At 36.5% G+C, this 21,360-nt stretch overlaps 1 protein-coding gene across 4 annotated transcripts in view; it reads left to right on the top strand.

The window, feature by feature from the left end:
* The first annotated feature begins 15,470 nt into the window (after window positions 1-15,470).
* LOC121434013 (solute carrier organic anion transporter family member 1A5-like) overlaps window positions 15,471-21,360 on the top strand; it is a 68,012-nt gene continuing 62,122 nt past the window's right edge. For all 4 annotated transcript variants that reach the window (XM_041632771.1, XM_041632762.1, XM_041632753.1 and 1 more), the window contains exons 1-3: window positions 15,471-15,521; window positions 19,325-19,501; window positions 20,857-20,966. In XM_041632771.1, the coding sequence (XP_041488705.1) occupies window positions 20,907-20,966 (60 nt within the window). In that variant the 5' untranslated portion in view covers window positions 15,471-15,521; window positions 19,325-19,501; window positions 20,857-20,906. The remainder of the gene's footprint in view (window positions 15,522-19,324; window positions 19,502-20,856; window positions 20,967-21,360) is intronic.

Genomic DNA, 21,360 nt, shown 5'->3' with positions numbered 1-21,360 from the left:
GTTACTAAAATCTCAATATCAGCCTCTGGAATAAATTCATCTCAAGGATTTGAGTTGATGTACAAAGCAGGGGCAAGGAATGTTTTAAAGAGCAACATTTTGTCATTAATAACCTTATAGCTGAACAACCCATTTCACAAGCTCGAACTGTTTTTACTGATGGTTCTAGAACTCATGCCGCTTACTGGACTGAATCAGTTTTGGTCTCGATTATCTCCTTATTCCCCAGTGCAACAGAATTGAGTTATGGGCAGTCATTCAGACATTGCAGGATTTTCCTACTGAAACCCTTAATATAGTGGAAGATTCCAAATATGTAGTTGGGTTGTAATGAGCATCTGCACTGCTTCTATTCAAGTTAATAATCCTATACTACAAGGGTTATTTTTAACATTACAAATGTTACAGCAAAAATGAAATCATGTAGTGTTTATTGTGCATATACGATCACATATCAAATTACCTGGATATCTAATAAAGGGGAAATAATGTAGCTGACACTCTTGTAAACTTTGCTTTGGCTGAGGATGAGCACACCAATGCTACTCACTTACAAGTTCAATATAAAATGCCTTACAGACAAGCTAAATGTATTATCCTTAACTGTCCTATATGCCATCCCCTGTATTTAATACAAAATATCCCTGGTACAAATCCTTGGGGTTTGGATTCCAACCATATTTGGCAGATGGATGTAACTCATATACCAGAATCTGGCTGGTTATCTTATGTTCATGTTACCATAGATACTTTCTCCTCAATGATATGGGCTACACTATTATCTGGGGAGACAACTAATCATGTCATTACCCATTTATTTAAAGCTTTTGTGGTATTGGGGGTGCCAACCATAATAAAGAAAGACAGTGGGCCTGCATACTCCTCTAAAAATTTCAGCGATTCTGTGATCAATATGAGATTAAGTTTTAAGATTTTAAATTTTTATGTATGCATTTATTTTTATTTATTTATTGTTAATTTGTTTATTTGGACAACAGGTGTTTTACTCACATACTTGTGTGTGTCCCAAATGTTTCCATATAGAGGTCAGAAGAAAATATTGGATCCCTTCAGACAGGTGTAAGCACAAGTTTCCTGTCTCAGAGCCACTTGGTCCCAAATACCCTGCAGCTGCTTCTTAAATTACCACATAGATGCTTAATATAAATTAGAAATTCTCAACCAATAGCTCATGTTTAGTATTAACTAACTCTTACCTGTTAAATTAACCCTTATTCCTTATTTGCATTCTGCCATATGGCAGTATGGCATATCCATCTTCGATGGCAGCCCATGTTGTACATCGCTGACCTTAGTGAAATGGATCCACTTCTGTGGGTTCCCACATATCTCGCTCTCTCTACATCTGGCCAGTGTCTTCTGACTCCACCCTTCTTCTTCCCATCATCTTTAGTTTAGTTGGCCCAGCTATACAGTTGATTAGTCACTCAAGGTTCCTCTGTAATATTGGGGCACTCGTATTCAGTCTGCATGCCTAAAATATCTTACAGACTTTCCTGTGAAACTGGAATTTTGAAGAAATTTTGTAGTGATATTTCATTTGTATTTTAATAAATAAAGCTAGCTAGAAGTTCAGAGAGTAAAACAGCTGCACTGATCAGCCTTATAGACCAGGCAGTGTTGACACACGCCTTTTACACTGTTTTGCCATATAATCAGGGAGGTAGTGGTGCATGCCTTTAATTCCAGCACTAGAGAGAAATATAAAATGGAATGAGACAGATCTCACATACAGTCTCATTCTGAGATTTCTGGAGGCAAGACCACCATTTTGGACTGAAGTAGTGGTAAGAGTCAGTGGCTGGCTGTTTTGCTTTGCTGACCATCATGTTGAAACCAAATTTCTGTCTCTAGGTTTTTATTAATCATGCTACATATTGTACCTTGTCATATCAGATTTCAGCAATCATGTTTTTGTGTCTCATGCTTGTCCAATTTGGACAGCGCATTTTCAGTCACATGGCAAGGAAAGCTTCTTGCCCAGTGGCTAACTTTTGCCACCAAGAAAGTAAATTCCATAAGGAGTTTCTTCGATATCCATCATCTACTCTGAGGTATATTAGTGCTTCCAGGAAAAGTCATGTCTCATTGTGATTTAAAAAAAAAAAACTTATGTTATTAAAACATCTTAAATCCAATATTTTGTAGAGCTATAAAGTGTTTGAAAACCATCTTTCTATTGAAAATATAGCTCTGTTTGACAATGAAAACCTGCCTAACATGACTACAAGTTTGATTGTAACTGGTAACTATTAACCTGCATATCTATATTATCCTAAATAGTTTGTAATAATAACATTTAAGGACTAGGAATTTACATGTCAGTGTTACTTGAGATGTATAGGTATAATGCCTTGAAAAAGAGTAAAAATATATGTAGGTTGTGCCACCATGCCATTCTGCTCTATTTCTTTTTAAGGACTTCCCTATCTTTTTTCTTTTCTCTCCCAAGGCTTCATTTATTTTTAAACATACTGTAAACCATTTAAAGCCTTTTGCTTTGTTTCCTGTCTCAATATGTTTTTAGTGTATATATCTATCCTTTTCTTTGCACATGAGTATTTCATCTGATGATTGATATAACTAGGATTAAAGCTGTAGTTTGGCAGCTTTCTCTGCCCTATTACTTAGCTTATTGAGAGTCTAGCTTCATGGCAGAGGTACTGGCAGGGGTCGCTTTATTGCCAGAACTCTATGGAGTTTTTAGGTCCATGCCACCACCAAAAAATAAATCTGATGCTAACTTCCTATAAGTACTATTTAAATGTTTGGTGTCAGGACTTTTTAAAAGAGATGTTAGGTTTTTACTGCTAATCCTTAGTCGGGAAGCCTCTCTTAAAAGAGGTTTGCCTCTACTTGCCTCTAGCACACAGAGCCCACCTCAGAAAATTATGCTACCAAGAAGCCATGTTTGAGTCTTTTGTGTCTAGAATCACTTCCCAAGCTCTCTCAAGTTTTATGTGGCCGTAGATTTTAAATGTTGGCATCATTTGTTGTTGGAAGTTTCTGTCCCACCTGGTCCCACAGCCATTCAGTACCAAATAGACATATAGAAGTTTATATTAATTAAAAAATTATTTGACCTATTTGCTCAGACTTATTATTAACTCTTATAAGGAACAGCTTGTTCATCCTGGTTGCCCCAAACCGAAATAACCACACAGAATTTGTATTAATGAAATTACTGGTTGGCCAATTAGCTTCTTATTGGCTAACTTATATATTAATTTAATCCATTTCTAAAAATCTGTATATCGCCATAGGGTCATGGCCTACTTACAAAGTTTCTCCACATCTATCTCTGGTGGTAGATCCATGACATCTCCTGACTCCTTGTTCTTCCTCCCAGCATTCCATTTAGTTTTCCCCACCTATCTTTATTCCTCTATAGCTCCGTTATAGGCCCAAAGCAGTTTCTTTATTCATTAACCAATCAAAGCAACACATAGACAGAAGGACCTCCCACACTAATTAACTATCTATTACAATCTAAATTAACCCATAATTCTTGTCTATGTTTATCCACATGGCTTGGTATCTTTCCCCCATGAGGCATTTTTGTCTTGCATCTTCTGTATCTGGTTAATGAATGGTGCTCTATCTTTCCTCTTCCCAGAATTCTCAATCTGGTTGTCTCCCCCACACTTCCTACCTGGCTACTGGCCAATCAATGTTTTATTAAACCAATATGGGTGACAAATATTTATAGTGTACAATAGTGTTTTCTCAGAGCAATGGAGCAATTTCCATGACAGCCAAATCTACACAGAAGCCATTTCTTGATAAGCCAAATCTATATTTATACTTAAGTCATCCCGTTCTGGGATTGAATATCAGATACTTGCACACTAGGCAGCAGTCCTTCCCTGAGTGTTAGCACAAGGCCAAACATCTCTTTTCTTCCATATGCTGAGGTGCATAAGGGCTGGAGAGATGACTTAGAGGTTAAGTGGTCTAAGTTCCTGCTTGATAGAGCTTCTGGTCCTTTTGGTTTAGAAGCATTTAATAGTAGCAGTTGAAGGAGTGATGATGAAGTACATTCTACAGAATAGGACAGAATGGAGATAAAGGTTGCTGAACTGACCAATCCAACTAAAGTCAGCCAAACAGGGAAGGCAGCACAGGCCAGTAGCACAAAGGAAATCCTCAGGTCATAATTGGCTAGAGCTTGAGGAACTTTGGGGAAAAATTCTTCCCTATTATCTTTCCATGAAGAAACATTGTCTTTATGTTTATAAGAATATTGAGCAGGGAGAATGTGCTATATATAAGAAAGTAAAACAATCAATTGAGTGCATTGCAGAATCTGCCATGGAGTGACTAATGTTCATTGTATTCTTCTGATTCAAATTATTTTCTATAGTATTCATTGATAAAAACCTGTAATATTTTATGAAAGATCTCAAAAGATCATTTAGACTTAACATATTTACCTCTTTGGCTTTGTGTATGTTAAAATTATGAACAGAGGAGAACCAGTCTGTTATTAGATGTCCTTCTGTCTATGTATTGCTTTTATTGGTTAATGAATAAAAAAACTGCCTTGGCCTGTTGATAGGGCAGAACTTAGGTGGGAAAGACTGGACTGAATTCTGGGACAAGGAAGGCAGAGAGAGAAAGAGAGATGACATGGAGACACTGCCAGAGTAGGACATGTCAAAACCTTGCCCATAAATCACTACCATGTGGCAACATACAGATTAATGGAGATGGGTTAAATTGAGATGTAAGAGTTAGTCAATAAGAAGATAGAGCTAATGGGCCATGCAGTGTTTTAATTAATATCGTTTCTGTGTGATTACTTCAGAGCTAAGATAGTAGGGTGGCTGGGAAGAACAAGCAGCTCCACTACAACAATTGGCACACTAACGTGGTTTACTAAATCCACCTAAGCCTAAGAAAGCTTGAGAAGGAATTCTAGACATAAAGAAACAAATTTAGTTGCATTTATTTTTTAGCTGGTGGCTTACTGTAGCTTCTTTAAGAGAGATTTTCCTGATTCAGCTGTAGCAAAAGAAAAAAGCCACACCATTTTGAAACGCTGGCTTTCTGGGTTATGCTCCAGCACCAACACTGACTCTTTCAGACAGGAGTTCCTGCTACAGAGCATTTGGGTGGGATTTGTGGGCATACTGCTGCAGCTTGCTTAATGGCAACATGGACTGGCTGTGTGCCTAAGAGTGGGGTGGTATGTGTGGTGTGAGTGGCTCTGCCATGCTAGACTGGTCGGGCAAGCAGGAGCTTCTGTATTTCCCCTAGAAATGATGCAGTTTATGTTTTTAATAAGTGCTTACTATTTTCAAAAGCTCTCCTGGACAATAAAGCATTACAAATATGCAATAAAGACAAATCCAGATGGAAAAGAATTCTAAACAAGTCACTGTGTTGGACAAATGTACATAGGTTGGAGAGAGAAAAAGAGTATACAGAGTCATAAAATAAAATAATGCTTTAGAGATAGTCTTAGATTAAAATACTAAAGAAAAATAAGCCACATAAAATGGAATATTAACAGAGAGTCTAGATTAAGCATATTTTTGTGTTATTTTGAATTTTTTGATTGTGAATGAGCTAACTACAGAGAGATGTTTCATTATATGGACTGCTAAGCTAAAACAGCATGTATATTTATAAATGTATCTTGATTCCAAAGTTTGAGTCTAAGGATATATTGCTTTGGAAAAGAGGTTATTCTCTTGTTTTAACAGAGGATGAGAACCTGTGGATTCATTCTAGGCTAATATGGATTGATAGAGCAGAACCCCCTGAAAGGTCATAATAAACAGCCTCAAAAAATTACTTCACTCACCTGCTGACTGAGATGAACCTAGCAGACAGGATACACCATGAAAAACCTTATTAACAGTGCTCCCAAACAGCAGGAAGCAGTATGGATAAAACTATGCCCATATTCCCAAAGATTGTTTATAATTGTTTGTTTACATTCAAAGAGGATACAATATAGATATGAATAATTTGCATTGGTATATATCTTGGTTTATTGGTACAGATTTAAGGCTAATCTTGTTATATGTATATTTCTGCTCTTGATTAAGGTGTTTTGTGTATGTAGTTCATTTAAAAATGTAATATATAATTAAGAAATATAGGTTAATAGATAATAATCTATAATAGTTAAGTTTGTAGTCATCTTAGTTAGATTTTCTAAATATATAAATATATTTAAGTTAGTTAGGTATTCTTCAAATCTTTCAGAGATTTTGAAATGTTTTAAATTTTAGGACTTTTCCTGACAGTGGGACACATTTGCACCTAGCAGCACCAATCTACTTCAGGAGGAAGATGGGCATTGCAGAGTCTCCTTATGGAGTTTGTTAGATGAACTGGACATGCACAATCCACAGAGAAATGACCGCTTAACTTGTCTTATGGTGAGATGGTCTTTTGGGGTTCCTAATATATGAGGCTGTTAGGACACAGAAAAATGTGATGGACAAGCTGCCAATATAAGTGGAACTGACTTTGAAATTTTCTTATTCATGAAAAAGTTTACCAGATTATATGGGCCTGTAGGCTAAAGATGGATGCCCCAATGGTACAGAAGAACTTTGAGTGACTGTCCAGGCAGCAAGATGTCTCTGTCAATTTTAGAGTATTGAAAGTTGCTTACAATGTACTACCTGTTTATTAGTTAATATTATGTCATTCTTGATTCTTTCATGGAGTTGAAGAATTTATAGTTATAGATTTTCTTAGTTATGATAAAACATAAAGTAGATAAAATATTGAGACTATAATTCTAATTTGATACCTGTTTTGTTACATGTAATTTTACTATGTTAAAGTTAAAGCCTTCCTTTTTGTTTAAACAGAAAAGGGGAAATGGTGTGGGAGGTCTTTCTGTCTATGTCTTGCTCTTATTGGTTAATGAATAAAGAAACTGCCTTGGCCTGTTAATAGGAAAAAAAAAACTTAGGTAGGTGGGGAAAACTGGACTGAATGCTGGGAGAAGGCAGGCAGAGAAAGAAGCAATGGAGCCTCTGCCAGAAACAGACATGCTGAAATTTTGCTGGTAAGCCACTGTCACATGGCGATACACAGATAAATGGAGATGGGTTAAATTAATATGTAAGAATTAGCCAATAAGAAGTTAGAGCTAATGGGCCAAGCAGTGTTTTAATTAATACAGTTTCTGTGTGATTCTTTCAGGGCTAAGCTAGCCAGGCAGCTGGGAAGAACAAGCTGTCCCACTACAACACCAGTCCTTTTAAGTAAAAAAGAGAAAAAAAACAAAGAAATACAAAATTAAGAAGTTGGAGGTGTATTAGAATTTACTAATTAGGTGATCTTGCTGGAAGCTAGAGTAGATCATAACAGGGAAGGCTATACACAGTTGGTCAGGTGGAGGGCACTGTGTCTCAAATGCTGAAAAACACTGCACTCTATGGAATGGTGCATAAATCTGCGGTATTATGCTTCTTTATATTTTATTGATGTGTGAAAACTCCTGTTCAAACCAGCACAAATAATCTTTTAGTACCTATGTCATTTGTTGATGCTTTGGATTAACTTATTTGCAAGCACCTCCCATTCATATTCTCAGAGTAGAAAATCATTTGGACTCATTCCTCACTCACATCTCTTTAACTTTTGTTTTTAATCTTCACTGAGATCATATTTAGTGTTTTGTCTACTTGGGCAGTCCACGATGCCTTGATTCCATTGATTTCTCTAGTTCCCTTTGTTCCCTTCAGTGAATGGCCACATACATGTTCTATGACATCCTTTTAACTCAAAAATTCTTCAAATTACCCTTACTTATCTTTTTTTTTTGTTTTGTTTTGTTTTGTTTTTCGAGACAGGGTTTCTCTGTGGTTTTGGAGCCTGTCCTGGAACTAGCTCTGTAGACCAGGCTGGTCTCGAACTCACAGAGATCCGCCTGCCTCTGCCTCCCGAGTGCTGACCCTTACTTATCTTTTTAAAAATATTATTTATTTTTTATTTGTTGGCATTTGGCCTGATTGTACTTATCTGTGCCATGTGAATATAGCAAACACAGAGGCCAGAAGAGTGTGTTGGATACCTGGAACAGGAGATAAAGTTAGTAATGAACTGGGTACTGAGAATTGAACATGTGTTCTACTTAATAATAGGTACGCTTTTAACTTCTGAGTTATATCTCTAGCCCCCACATTCCTTTCTCTAACATAGCTTGCTATCCCTTCTTTTACAAGTACTAATCAATCACACAAAACAGGATAAAAATGTACATGGACAGCATATCTTACTAACAGGTAAAAGAAATAAACAGCAAACTATTTACGGGTCTTTCCAGAATGGGTATTGAAATCCTGGGGGAGCATACAAGTGTTTCCATGTTTTATTATGTGGAAGGACAGTATTTTATTGATCTCAATCTAGCTAAAGTTCTGGCCAAATGCAAAAAGAAATACATGGCAATAACCCACAAGCAAATTGGCATCAAACAATAAGAGAAAAGATATTTTTCTATTGCTATCGTCTAGTGAACACAGAATCAAGCAGCCAGAGGTAACATTCTCAGAGTAGATAAACAGAATCAAACCCCAAAGCAATCACAGATACAAATAAGTGCTGTCCTTGGCAAAAAAAAAAAAAATATGTGGCAAAAATTCTGCCAGAGGTTCAGGTTTACTTTAGTGAACTCAGAGATGTCATACAATATTGATGGGTGCAACAACAATAATAATCTGGCACTGTTTTAGATTTCAGTCAAACACATTAGAAGAAATTAAGATAGTAATGTGAGATTTTAAAAAGTTACCCAAATTTGAAAATAAATAGAAAATATTTACTGTAATGCAGAAAAATAATTTTTAATGCAGGTCATTGTGATTCATGGAGACATGTAGATGAGTGTAACAATCTCCAGTCATTAATACTCTATTTTTTCCTGTGAAATTGCCATCTTAATCTTGTAAACAGTTTACAACTAATTGACTGCATACTTTGTAGTGTGCTATGCCTTTCTTTAAAATTTATTGTCTTTATTGTGTTGAAAGGTACTGACATGTACATTGTATGGTATATTATGTGTTGTGTTACATGGTATGTGACACATGGTATGGTATGAGTAAGAGTATGTGTGTTGGGGGCCAACTGTTTGGAGTAGATTCTCTCCTGTCTTTATGTGGGTTCTGATCACAGTGCCATATAATATCATTCTTATCTTCTTTTTGCATTCTAAAGTGGTAATTCGTTCTCTTCATATTATTTAAAATATGCACCACGGTGAAAATGATATTAGCATTCAAAATAACATTGTCCACAGGAAATCTGTCTCTCAGGAGGTAAATTTTCTGTACAGTGAAAGGATTGTGAGTTGCACAGGTTATTTCATTGGATGCTATACTTAATAATTTATGTTTTATTACATAATAAGCTACAAGAAAATGTTGAATTCTTAGTAGGTTAGCTACTTAAGATGATGTTTACCAGCAATTATGATATTCTTACCTATGTATCATATGAGGGAGTAGATAAGCAGAGATTGCCAATAATGGGCATCTATTTACTATAATGAAAATGAAGTCTACAAGTACAGAAAGAAAGACCACTGCTGGACCAGAACTGGATGCATCAGTGTGTCCTCACTTTTATTATTTTTATTTTTAGGTAAGTATATATGGATATATACATCTATTTCCTATCTGTGAATGATCATCTCTATATCTCTGTCTATGTCTTGGTTCCTATATATTAGTTTTTAGTCATGGAAATCAATTTTTTGGAGGAAAGTTTGATTTGAGAGCTCTGCTGGGGAGAGTCAGAATAAATAAATAAACCTAGATCATCTCATGATATGAAGTGAAGAAGCTGCCAGGGTAGAGACAGAAAATGAGGAAGTAGCCACCAATAGGAACAAAGAAAAAACAAATGGACAGTAATAGCAACTTTCAAAATGATATAATATTTGAAGGGCCAGTGTCATTCACAAGGGTTCCTTTACATGCAGGACTTAAATTGACATAACTTCTACTAGAAAAAAATGAACATGAGTTTGGTATAGTAATGGTTAATTTTCATTGTCAACTTGACTGGATTTAAAAATTTCTTGGAAACATATACTTATGGGGCACTATGCAGAAAGTTTAACTGAGGTGGGAAAAGTATGGGTGACACTACCTTATGGGCTAGGGTCTTCCAGACTAAGTCAATTGTAGTAAGGAGCTGTGGGCAGTGTTCCCAGCGCCCAGCCGCCAGCATGGTTAGCTTTACACCCAAAATAACAACACACAAACTGTATTCTTTTAAACACTGTTTGGTCCATTAGCTCTAGCATCTTACTGGCTAATTCTCACATCTTGATTAACCCATCTCTAATAATGTTTGTAGCACCACGAGGTGGTGGCTTACTGGAAGATCTTAACCTGCATCTGATGGAGAAAGGTCATTGGTTAAATAAAAAGAAACTGCTTGGCCCTCATTGGTTAGAAGATAGGTGGGAGGAGTAAACAGAACAGAACACTGGGAGGAAGATGAAGTGAGCTCAGACTCCGCAGCTCTCCTCTGGGGAGCAAACGCCTCAGAGAGACGCCATGTTCCCAGCTCCCAGGCAGACGCACATGATGAAGCTCTGACCCAGGATGGACATAGGCTAGAATCTTCCCGGTAAGCGCACCTTAGGGGCACTACACAGATGATTAGAAATGGGCTAAATTAATATGTGAGAATTAGCCTAGAAGAGGCTAGATAGAAATAGGCCAAGCAGTGATTAAATGAATACAGTTTCTGTGTTGTTATTTTGGGCATAAGCTAGCCAGGCAGCTGGGGTGCTGGGGACGCAGCCTCGCCACCCTTATTACTACATGCATCCATCTTGCAGAGGAGAGCTATGGCGAATGCCTGGGGAGGAGAGTCATAATGTCTGGCTCAGTGCCTTCTTCCTCCCAGAATTCTGTTCTGTCTACTCCACCTACCTAATTTTCTGTCCTATCAGGGCCAAGGCAGTTTCTTTATTAACCAATAGACAGATGACCCTTCTCCATCAGTCAATAAGACAAAGTATGCTAACACTAGCTTTCCAACAGTGGCTGCAGTAAGACACCTCTCAGCAGTCTTACCCTTCCCTCTCTACCATGATGGACTGCACCCTCAAGGTATGAGACAAAATAATTTCTTTCCTATATAGCTTATATTTGTCATAGCAGGATCTTGAACTGTTCACCATCAAATCATCACACAGAGACCTTTTTATTCATTATGAATGTTGTCTTATCTTAGCTTTTTCCACTAGCTCTTATAACTTACATTAACCTTCCTCTTCATCTATCTTTTGCCTCAGGGATTTTTACTTTTATTTTATTCTATATGTCCTACTTTTCTTGCTTCTTCTGTTTGTTTGGCTGCATGTTTGGCTGGACCCAGGTGTCTCCCTCTCTTTCTCTTTCTGTCTCTCTTCTCTTTCAGTCTAAATTTTTTCCCACTTATTCTTCCTGTCCAACAACCCTGAATATCCTTTAATGGCCTCGCTATTGACTATTCAACTTTTTACTTCACTGATAAGGTGCTTTAGATAGGCAAAGCAACACATATTTACATAATTGAACAAATGAAGCATAAACAAACGTAACACAACTTTCCATACATAAACAAATCAATACAGATTTATATAGTTAAAGTAATATTCTACAACTTAAACAAATGCAACACGTCTTTGTATAGTTAAAGTAATATTTCTTTTTGTCTAAATAAAAAAAGATTCCAGCTTTAACATAGAAAGACAATATACAATAAGAACAATTATCAAGAATTACATTTATATCTAGTACATTTGTATATAACAAGTTCACAGAGAAAACACTTTATCCTATCTTGATTAGTACTGTACCTCATTTGTCACCTCTTATACCTAAGGAAACTATATAGATAACTGTCTAGTTTTCAACTTCATAATATATCCCAAGAAGATTTATATTACTTGAGTAAATAGGAAGTACATAGCAAGTCACTGCCATTTCCAGAACTGTAGAGATGACAGAGACATCTGGGTGCCTGGAGTACCACCCATGCTTTTTTGTATTATTGGGACATCCAACTTCACCATACAGGCCAAGCATATATGGCAGAATTTTCTATGAAGCAGGAATTTAAAATGACTGTCCCACCTGTCTTGGTAAAGTTCTACTGCCTTTTTCATTTGTATCCTGCTTGTCCAGTTTGGATGGAATACTGTCACCAGTTAAAGCAAGGACAGATCCTTGCCCAAATGAATAGATTTGCCACAATGAAAGCAAACTCCATATGGAATTTCTTTGATATCTATCATCCTTTTATGAAGTAGATTAGCACTTCCAGAGCCAAATATTTATCACTGTCATGAATAGCTTTAGGTTATTGAACATCGTAAATGTTATATTCTGTAGGTCTCTGAAGCATTTGACATTCATCTAGTTAGGTAAAATATATCTGTTCAACCTTGAAAGCATACTTAATTTGACTATAAGTTTGATTATTATATAATCAAATTATGTAGATATCTTATTAATAATCTGTATTTCTGAATTATACATTACATATTTAAATGACCCTAATAAACATAATACCACAAACAATAGTAGAAACGTACAAACAGTATAACAAAAATAGCTTTATATTCTTATCAATATACAAAAACACTTACCAATGTAAAATATTTGACATATTATATTCATATACACCCAAATGATAACAAACATCATAACCCATCAAATGTCTAAAAACTAACCACTTCCCCACTTGGGAAAGTGAGCCTTGTGTTCTCTAGACTGCTTCCTGTTGTGTGTGGGTGACAACATCTCCAGGGGTCCATGAGAAAATGGAGACAATGGTCAAGTCCTAGGAAAACTAGTTGTAACCTTTGTTGCCCAGTGTGAGAAATCTTTACATCTTGAGGGACAAGTATATATGTCACCTTTCTTATAGTTTTTGTTGTTTATTTCTTGATGTCTGTAATCAAGATTTTCAACAGGTCTCCTGTGACCAAACCTGATCTTTGTTGACCTTGAAGGAATCCATGGACTTTTGTTTCTATGGCAATGAAAGCATAATCTCTCTCCCAATGCAATTACATTTCTTGAAATCCACTTTAAAGTTAAATCATTCCTAAGGTATCTAGCCTGGTTTAATCCAGCAGTCCTGTTTACAATCCCATGTCTCTCAGCATTCAAAAAAATCAAAGTCAACACAACATACATGCAGGATCCAGATTCCCTGTGTATTTCCCATCTTTACATGTCTTTTTTACTTTATATTACTTTACTGTTTCTTTAAAGATTTTATTATCTCTAAACTATATATTTTTCCTTATGAATGCCTATACCCATTTTCTTTTCTTTCTTAAACCTATGCACATTTTTTAAATACATTGCATTGTCAGAATTCATTCAGTCATTTTCCTTTTGGGATATCGGCCCTTTGGGCATAGTCTGAGGGGATATGTATGCACTATAAGTTGCATGACGAAATATGCTCACTCTCTTGCTTAGTGTGACGAGAGACATAAGACAAAAGAGAGAGAGCACAAGATCAGTGGTAATTTCAGCCCTTTCTCTGTATTTGTGAGTTCATTCCTTTCCATTGTAACCCCTTAGTAAATTGGTTTCATTTACCTCTATTTGATTCTGCAAAAAAACTGTAACCTGCTACTGCATGTCTTGGTCCTTTTCTGACTGTGTGAGCCAAACCTTAGCAGCACAGCTTTATCTTGGTGACTTGTTCCTCCCCGATGAAGAGGTGCATTGACTAGGAGCTGCTTCTCGCCAGGAGCTACATTCAACTACCCCAGCACCAGGAAGTTGGTCCTCCTCTCTGCGCATTTTTACTTAGTTCACTGTTTCTTCCTAATGTGCCAGCTGCTCAATTACTTGTTTGACATAGTCTTTTAAAGGAGCTGAATCCATTTGTCTTTCTTTTTTAAGCTTTCTTAGGCCACACGTAGAAATTAGGTCCTCACATTGGGTATCAAATGTAGTAGACTTTCTAGCACTGCCAGCCCCAAATCATGGCATGAAGATTTATTATTAGTTATGAATGCACAGCCTTAACTTATGCTTGTTTCATTACTCTTTTAGCTGAGAGTAGCCTGTTTCACTTTATCTACATTTTGCCTGGGGACATTTTACCTTTCCCTCATTCTATATGTCCTACTTCTCTACTTCCTCTGGGTCTGTCTGTCTGGTCACTGCCTGTCTGTATGGCCCAGGGCTTCTCCCTCATTATCTTCTCTTATAATTATATTCATTCTTTTACTTAGTCACTTTGTCTGCCATCCTCACCTATTGCTCTACTGCTTAGCTATTAGCTAAACAAATTTTTATTAGTCCAATCAGGTGCTTTACACAGGTGAAGGAATACAATTTTACATCATTAAACTTGTAGCATAAACAAATGTAACTCTTTTCATAGTTAAATGCAGCATAAAAATTCAACACATCTTTACATCGTTGAAGTGATAGCATATACAAACATAACTTATCTTTACACAGTTAAAGTAATATTCCACAATGTTCTGTCAGATATTTTGTCTCAGAAATGGAAAAGGTAGCTAATGCAATGATTGAGGATGTAGACCTTAATCCATTTAGTATAATAAAAAGCTTTAAGTCCATACTGATTTGAGTTAGTAAATATTGAGAAATAAGGGAAACAGTCTCCTAGCACAGAATATCAGCTGGTACATTTTACACAAATAATGGATTTTAAGTTGCCACTGAGTGCTAAAACTAGTGAATTAATGATATACAAAAGATTATGTGATCTATAGAACTCCACACAAATGTCCTATGATTAAAATGGGAAAATACCTTGATACTGATAGAACTGGAAGATACACATAGACCACATAGCCAAAGCTCCCTTTACCAATACTGGGACAAATGAGCACTACATGCCTGGGCACATTGGGAAGGCATCATATCATTCCCACAATATTCCCACACTAGTGGTGTAATGACAGTCTTATCATGAAGGGACGTTAGATAGATTTGTATTGGCAGCTATTTTGAACAGCTGGCATTCTTAGAAATTTTAATAAAAAAATCGATGTGTGTGAGTATGTGTGTCTGTTACATGGTTTTGGTGCCAAAGGAGGCTAGACAAGGGTGCTGAATACCTTGAGCTGGAGTTTTAGGTACTTCTGAACCACCTGATGTGTGCTCTGGGAAGAACAGCAAGTTGTCTTAACCAACAAATCATCTCTCAGCTCCATGATGTTCTCTGTTATGATGTTCAAGCATCCTTCTCTTGCCAAGAAAAGGCCAAAACACTGGTTCTTATCTATAAACTACAGATAATTACTTAAACACAATGTCTGAGATTGGATTTGTGGTGCAGGAAGTCCTTCTGTATATGTGTTGCTTTTATTGGTTAATGAATAAAGAATCTGGCTTGGCCTATGATAGGGCAGAGTACAACTAGGTCTGGAAACCTAAAATGAATATTGAGAGAAAGAAGGCAGAGTTGTGAGAAGCCATGGAGCCATCAGAGGAGAAAGACACAAGCTGCTAACTTGAACCTTGCTGGTAGGTCACAAGTCTCATGGTAAAATATGAAATGATGGAAATGGGTTAATTTAAGATATATGAGTAAGCCAGAAATATGCTTAAGCTATTGGCCAAACAGTATTGCAAATAATATAGTTTCTGTGTGATTATGTCAAGTCAGGGCAGTCTGGAAATGAACAAGTGGCCTCCAACAATAGATTGGGTCTTGGGACAGTACTAGAAAGCCTATAAAGGAGGCTTTTCAATGGTTCAGTGGGTAAAAGTCAGTTTGTTGCCTTGGACATATAACTGAATCACATGCCAAAAACTCATGTGGTGGAAGGAGAGTACTGAGTCTTGCAATATTTCTTCTGACCTATACATGTATTATATTGCACAAATTCAACACACACATGTGCACATACAAAATAAATAACTGTGATGATTTTTTTCAAAAAAAAGTATTTTTAGTTCATTAGGTCTAAATGGCATATAAAAAGTTTATCATGTATTTGCTATTAAATTAATGTTAAATCTAAGATTTTAATAATCAAAATAAAAAATTATGAAACAACACTGGTTTCTAAAACAGTTTACATAGAGCTCTTTATATAAATTCTGTGTTCACAAAGTTATCTGTGTCAAATTGTCTTATGTAAACAGGTATAAAGGCAAGCATTCAGGTAGATAGTGAATACATGCAACTTTTAAAAAAACAGGAATTTTAGTTTTCAATATGTGTGTTGGAGAGCTTTAGTAGGCCTCTGTATGCAAGGAATACAACAGTATTGGTGCTTCAATGGTACAAATGGAGATTATAATTGGACCAATGCTGTCAATTACTTTTGTCTTATAAATCTTTCTGAAAGAAAAGCACTTCAAAAGAGCTAGATGCACTGAGTCCACTAATTATTTTTTAATTCAACTTTGTGTTTTAAAGGTTATTCAGTTAGGGGCTTTGTGGGTCATTGTTTTGTAGTAGCATTCAAAGGCACTCCCAATTTGGATTTTGGACTTCAAATATGTACTGATGATGCATTGAGATGAAACTATTGACTCAGCTGCCTGAATGTTTTGTAATTAAATACAGGGGAAAATGCCAGAATTGCAAAATTAATCAACAGTACTCACATACACATCATGCTGAAATATTCAACAAACTATCTCCTGACCCAGTTGGAACAACACTGTAGACTTTAAATCTATTCTGCAGCAGCAAACAACTACCATTAGCTGACTCTTGCTTGTGCGGTCATTTTATAATATGTGTTAAGATATTTAATTTGGCAGTGAGGATTATGGTTGTTTTGGCTAGTGTTCATCTGTTTTCACATCCATTTACTCCCATACTCTATTTATTCTATATGCTAGACTGAAAACAAAGGTTCCCTGTCTATCAGACTCTGTTAGGATGTATTACTGGTAAATATTTGTGTGACATTGTGATTATGGAGAAACGGGAAATGCCAGGGCTTTCCTAGTTTCCAGCGGTGGCTTTCTGACATTGAGATCTCCAGCCTGTGCATCTCAGCTCCTTCACCTCCTGATTTAACCTGCTTCCCAGTATGACTTTCTAACACTTCTTTTGTCTTTGTGACTGTCTTCTCACATTAAATTATTTTTGGTTTTGGTTATAAACTCTGTTTTCTTCTCTGCACTTCGAAGACAATAGATGCTGTTTTTATTTGTGGTTAGAGAAACTGAGTTGTCTGTCCCAAACGTGCAGATAGTTTGCAAACAGATCTTCAAACTTGTACTTATTTCAAAGAAGAAGAAGCTAAGCTATTATGCTGCACTCAGATGACACGGGCATAAGAATGGTTCTCATTAATCTTCTTTTCCCTCTGACACTGACTGCATCATGGCAATAGCCACCGTTCACCAGTTTATGATCTGTCTCTCCCATAGCTTCTGTGACCTCTTGAGAATGAGCACAAGCTTCATCTTCTTCATCTTCAGACCCGTGATACATACAACTGTGCTCAGATTTTAGTAAAGCCTTAATAAACATTTATGGAGTGAATGAATATTATTCACAGCCATTGACAGGGTGACTGTTTAATTCCAGGGACAAGTCATGGTGTTGATGGGAGATATGCAGTTCATTTTCATAACAGTCTTGCATGATAGACATAAATAATCCTTGCTTCAATATAAAAAGGCAAAAAAATCATATCGGCAAAAGTCAACACATCTGGGATTAAGGTCACAATGGTGTCTTATACCTAACACTCTCCAGATGTCTCCTCTTTAAGATGTGAATGAGAAAATGTACACATAAATGGATTAGGGGAAACCCTGGGGTTTTGCTGTATTTTCAGATATGAGGGGTACATGGAAACATGTAAACACTTTTTTATATGAGAAAAAGAAGTTCAAATATTTTTTCCACAAGATTAAGATACTTTTGTTCCTCAAACTTTGCCTATGCTGATAAAAAAGAGAATAATTGAGACAATATAAAAATTATAATTTCCATTGCATTGTTCTCTGAGAACAACCTGTATTGGATAATGAGCAGAGTAAGGCAAGCTTTCTTCAGGAACTGCAGCAACTTTGGGGAATGCTTCAGTCTAGACTGGGTACAGTTCAGGATAAAGTGGAGATCAGTGGGGACTCACAGACAGAAGCGTGGAGGGATGCCATCCAGAAGAAACATCATGCCAGCTGTTTTCGTGCGTGCTAAAACAATCCTTATTGGTGGTGAAGAGGGGAGGACAAAATTGAACAAAGAAGCAAGTGGTTATCTGATATATATATATTTTATAATTATTATATAATTACATAATATTATATAATTATGTATATAATTATAATATAAAACATATCTTTGTGTGTATTGTGTTAAGAGAGCCAGGGTTCATGACTACTACATGACACCCAGTTGAGTGCTGATAGGGGCTTGGATGATGTCTTTTGTACATGATTCCAACAAGGGTCAGGAAGATATCCTTGGTCGGTACTGCACCACATTCCATATTCTGTGGACCATTCTGCCTCCAGATACCTTAGAGATCTGAGTGACCTGAACTTCCACCTAAGGCTATGGTGATGTCTGGAGCTGTTCTGCTGCAGAGAGCTGTGTCTGGGTCCTACTGGTTCTGAAGTCTGATTTATTTCCATGATCTGTGTTGTCACAATAGACCGTAGGGATGTCCATGATTGTGCTGCAGCTGGAATCCATGTTGATGTCCATAGACCATGCTGCAATCATGAGGGCCATGTTGATGTGGGTGGCCAACTCTGCCTTCTGAAGTCATTTTTGTGTGACATATGTGTGTGTGTGAATATGGACAAATTTCAAGAGCATTATATAAGTCTGTGAGCTTTCTGAGTCTAGGGGAAATGTTCTTGGTTTATGTTGTACACAGAGACCAGTTGGAGGCCCATGATCTGTGTTCTGGACTTTCTAGAATAAGTATAAAATTAAAATGGTGATGAAAATGTCCTACTTCCAAGACACAAAACAGTTTGATGAGGCTAGTACTGTTAAATAGATTTCAAGTCACCTTTCTGCATTGTATATTAATACTTGTACATGCATAAAACCTATACAGGGAGGTGCATTTTTTTTTTGCTAATCAGTTCTTCAGTTTTATTTTAGGTATTGATTTCAGAATTCCCAAACAAATGGGTAGACCTTTGTTAGGTTTAAGAAACATTGAAAAGAACGAGAGGTGCATGTTTGTACATACATAAGATGTAGTGATAAACAACCATGCAAGATGTCTCTTTGGGTTTCTGGTATTTTCATATCCCTACATTTTAAAACTTTGAAGTTCTAGATGTATCTGTTGTTTATGTTTGTATCAATTTTTGAGTAAAATTTTATGTCTCCCTAGGTTTCTGTGAATCAAAGTGCCTCAAAAAGTTTTTCTCATATTGAGACTCCAGGGAAGTTTGGAATGTAAAGACCTCAAGAAGGAAGCCTGGAAAGTGGCCTTTGTGAATTTAGTTGAGCAGAGGTTGAGAAAAAAACCAAGAGATAGCTTCGAGTTCTTAAAGGCAGCAGCCTTCAAGTAAGTTGAAAGGGCACCATCTGGGTTTCTTTTGCTTTGCTAAAGAATTGAAAAGTTTTATTTTAACTACATTGTCATTAGGTTAACACCAGAGCCTAACAAGCTCTGAGTCATGCTTTAATAACACGGAAATCTAATTAAAGTAGTTTGTATTGGCTTTTTCAGTCGAAATCAACAAACCAATGTAGATTGACAGTATAAAATAGTCCCACACTAGCTCAGAGTTGATTATAATATAGGTGTAGACTCACAGTTTACAGTCCACTGCACAAGCAGAGAGAGAGAGAGAGAGAGAGAGAGAGAGAGAGAGAGAGAGAGAGAGATATTAAGAGAATGAATTATGGCTGCATTTATAGTTTAAGTGACCATGCCCAAGTGGACTGGTATCTTAAAGGCTATTAACTGAAGGAGTTCCCACAGCAAACCAAAACTTCTCTTATAGCATTATTTTCATGATCAGTCAGAATAAAAACTTCCTAGGTAATTTTATAGTATTCAAGGTATTAGTTAAATTGTTCCTATTCAAATAGTTATGTGTACATGTATGTGAATACAGTGAATATGTACATATTGATATGTATGTATATGTAAATGTGTGTGCAGGCGCAGATGCCCATACATAGATGAGTCAATACTTAATGTTTTCCTCCACCTCAGTTTTTATAATGGAGGTTTTTCACAAATTTTTCAGTTGTTCATTTGATTAGAGTACCAGATTGACACACTACTGTGATCCTGCTGTCTGGGTCCTCCCAGTGTTGGGGTTACAAAAAATTTCCCAGAAGATCACTTGATTGCTAAGAATTTAAATTGAGGTCCTCAGTCATAGGAATCACAGTACCAATTGAATCACTTCCACAGCTGTGCTGAACAGGTTATATCAACTAGACACAGGCTAGTGACATTTGGGTAGGAGGACTATTAGTTGAAAAACAGTCCCAAGGAGACATGGTCTTTTCTTTGGTGCATTTTCTTGACTGAAAATTAATGGTGGAGGGCCCAGCTCACTGTGGGTGGATACCTGGGATTGCCATCCTGGGTTGTCTAAGAAATCAGGCAGTCTAAGCCATAAGGAACAAAACAGGAAACAGTGATTCTCCATGGCCTCTGCAACTGCACCTGTATTCAGGGTGCTGTCATGAGTTTCTTCCCTGAAATCTAACAGTGATGAACTGTAATTGAAACATTATAAGTTAAAATAAAACCTTTCCACTTAAGTTGATTTTGTCTTGGTATTTTATCTCAATAGTAATCTTGACTAAGAGACCTAGAAAAGCTTTTATTTTTCATTTTTGGAATGACTCATTACAGCTCAGTAAATGATTTAATTAACAATTGTTTGCTTTTTTGAAAAGGAAGCAGTAAGACATTTAAAACATAAACATCTGGAAACCGTCATAAGAACATGGGAGAACCTGGGAAAAGGTTTGCAACCCATGGGGTGAGATGTTTTTCGAAAATGAAGGTATGAATTATTTAGATATATGTGCATGTATATATGCATGACAATCTTTTAAAGCAAGCACTGAAAATTCTTGTAACATTGCTCAGCTTATATGAAGTTTCCCAACATAAAAACTATTTTGCTTAATGTGTTCTTAATGTACTGCCTTAAAGAAGTTGATTTTATTATTATGGTTATCTAGCTAGGATTATTTAACTAGACAGATTTTTCAGACTAACTTAGAGTACAGATTTTCAACCTATGATTTGAGACCCATTAAGGGTGGAAGTCCCTTTCACAGGAGTCACCTAGGGTCATTGGAAAGCACAACTATTTACTTTACAATTCATAACAGTAGGAAAATCGAAGCTATGAAGGAGCCAATAAAAACAATTTCATGGTTGTGTCCAACTGA

The sequence above is a fragment of the Microtus oregoni genome, unplaced genomic scaffold (genome assembly GCF_018167655.1).
Source record: "Microtus oregoni isolate MIOR12 unplaced genomic scaffold, Mior012 000002F_ref0000024, whole genome shotgun sequence".
Taxonomy (NCBI): domain Eukaryota; kingdom Metazoa; phylum Chordata; class Mammalia; order Rodentia; family Cricetidae; genus Microtus; species Microtus oregoni.
This window is presented reverse-complemented; position numbering and strand designations above follow the sequence as displayed.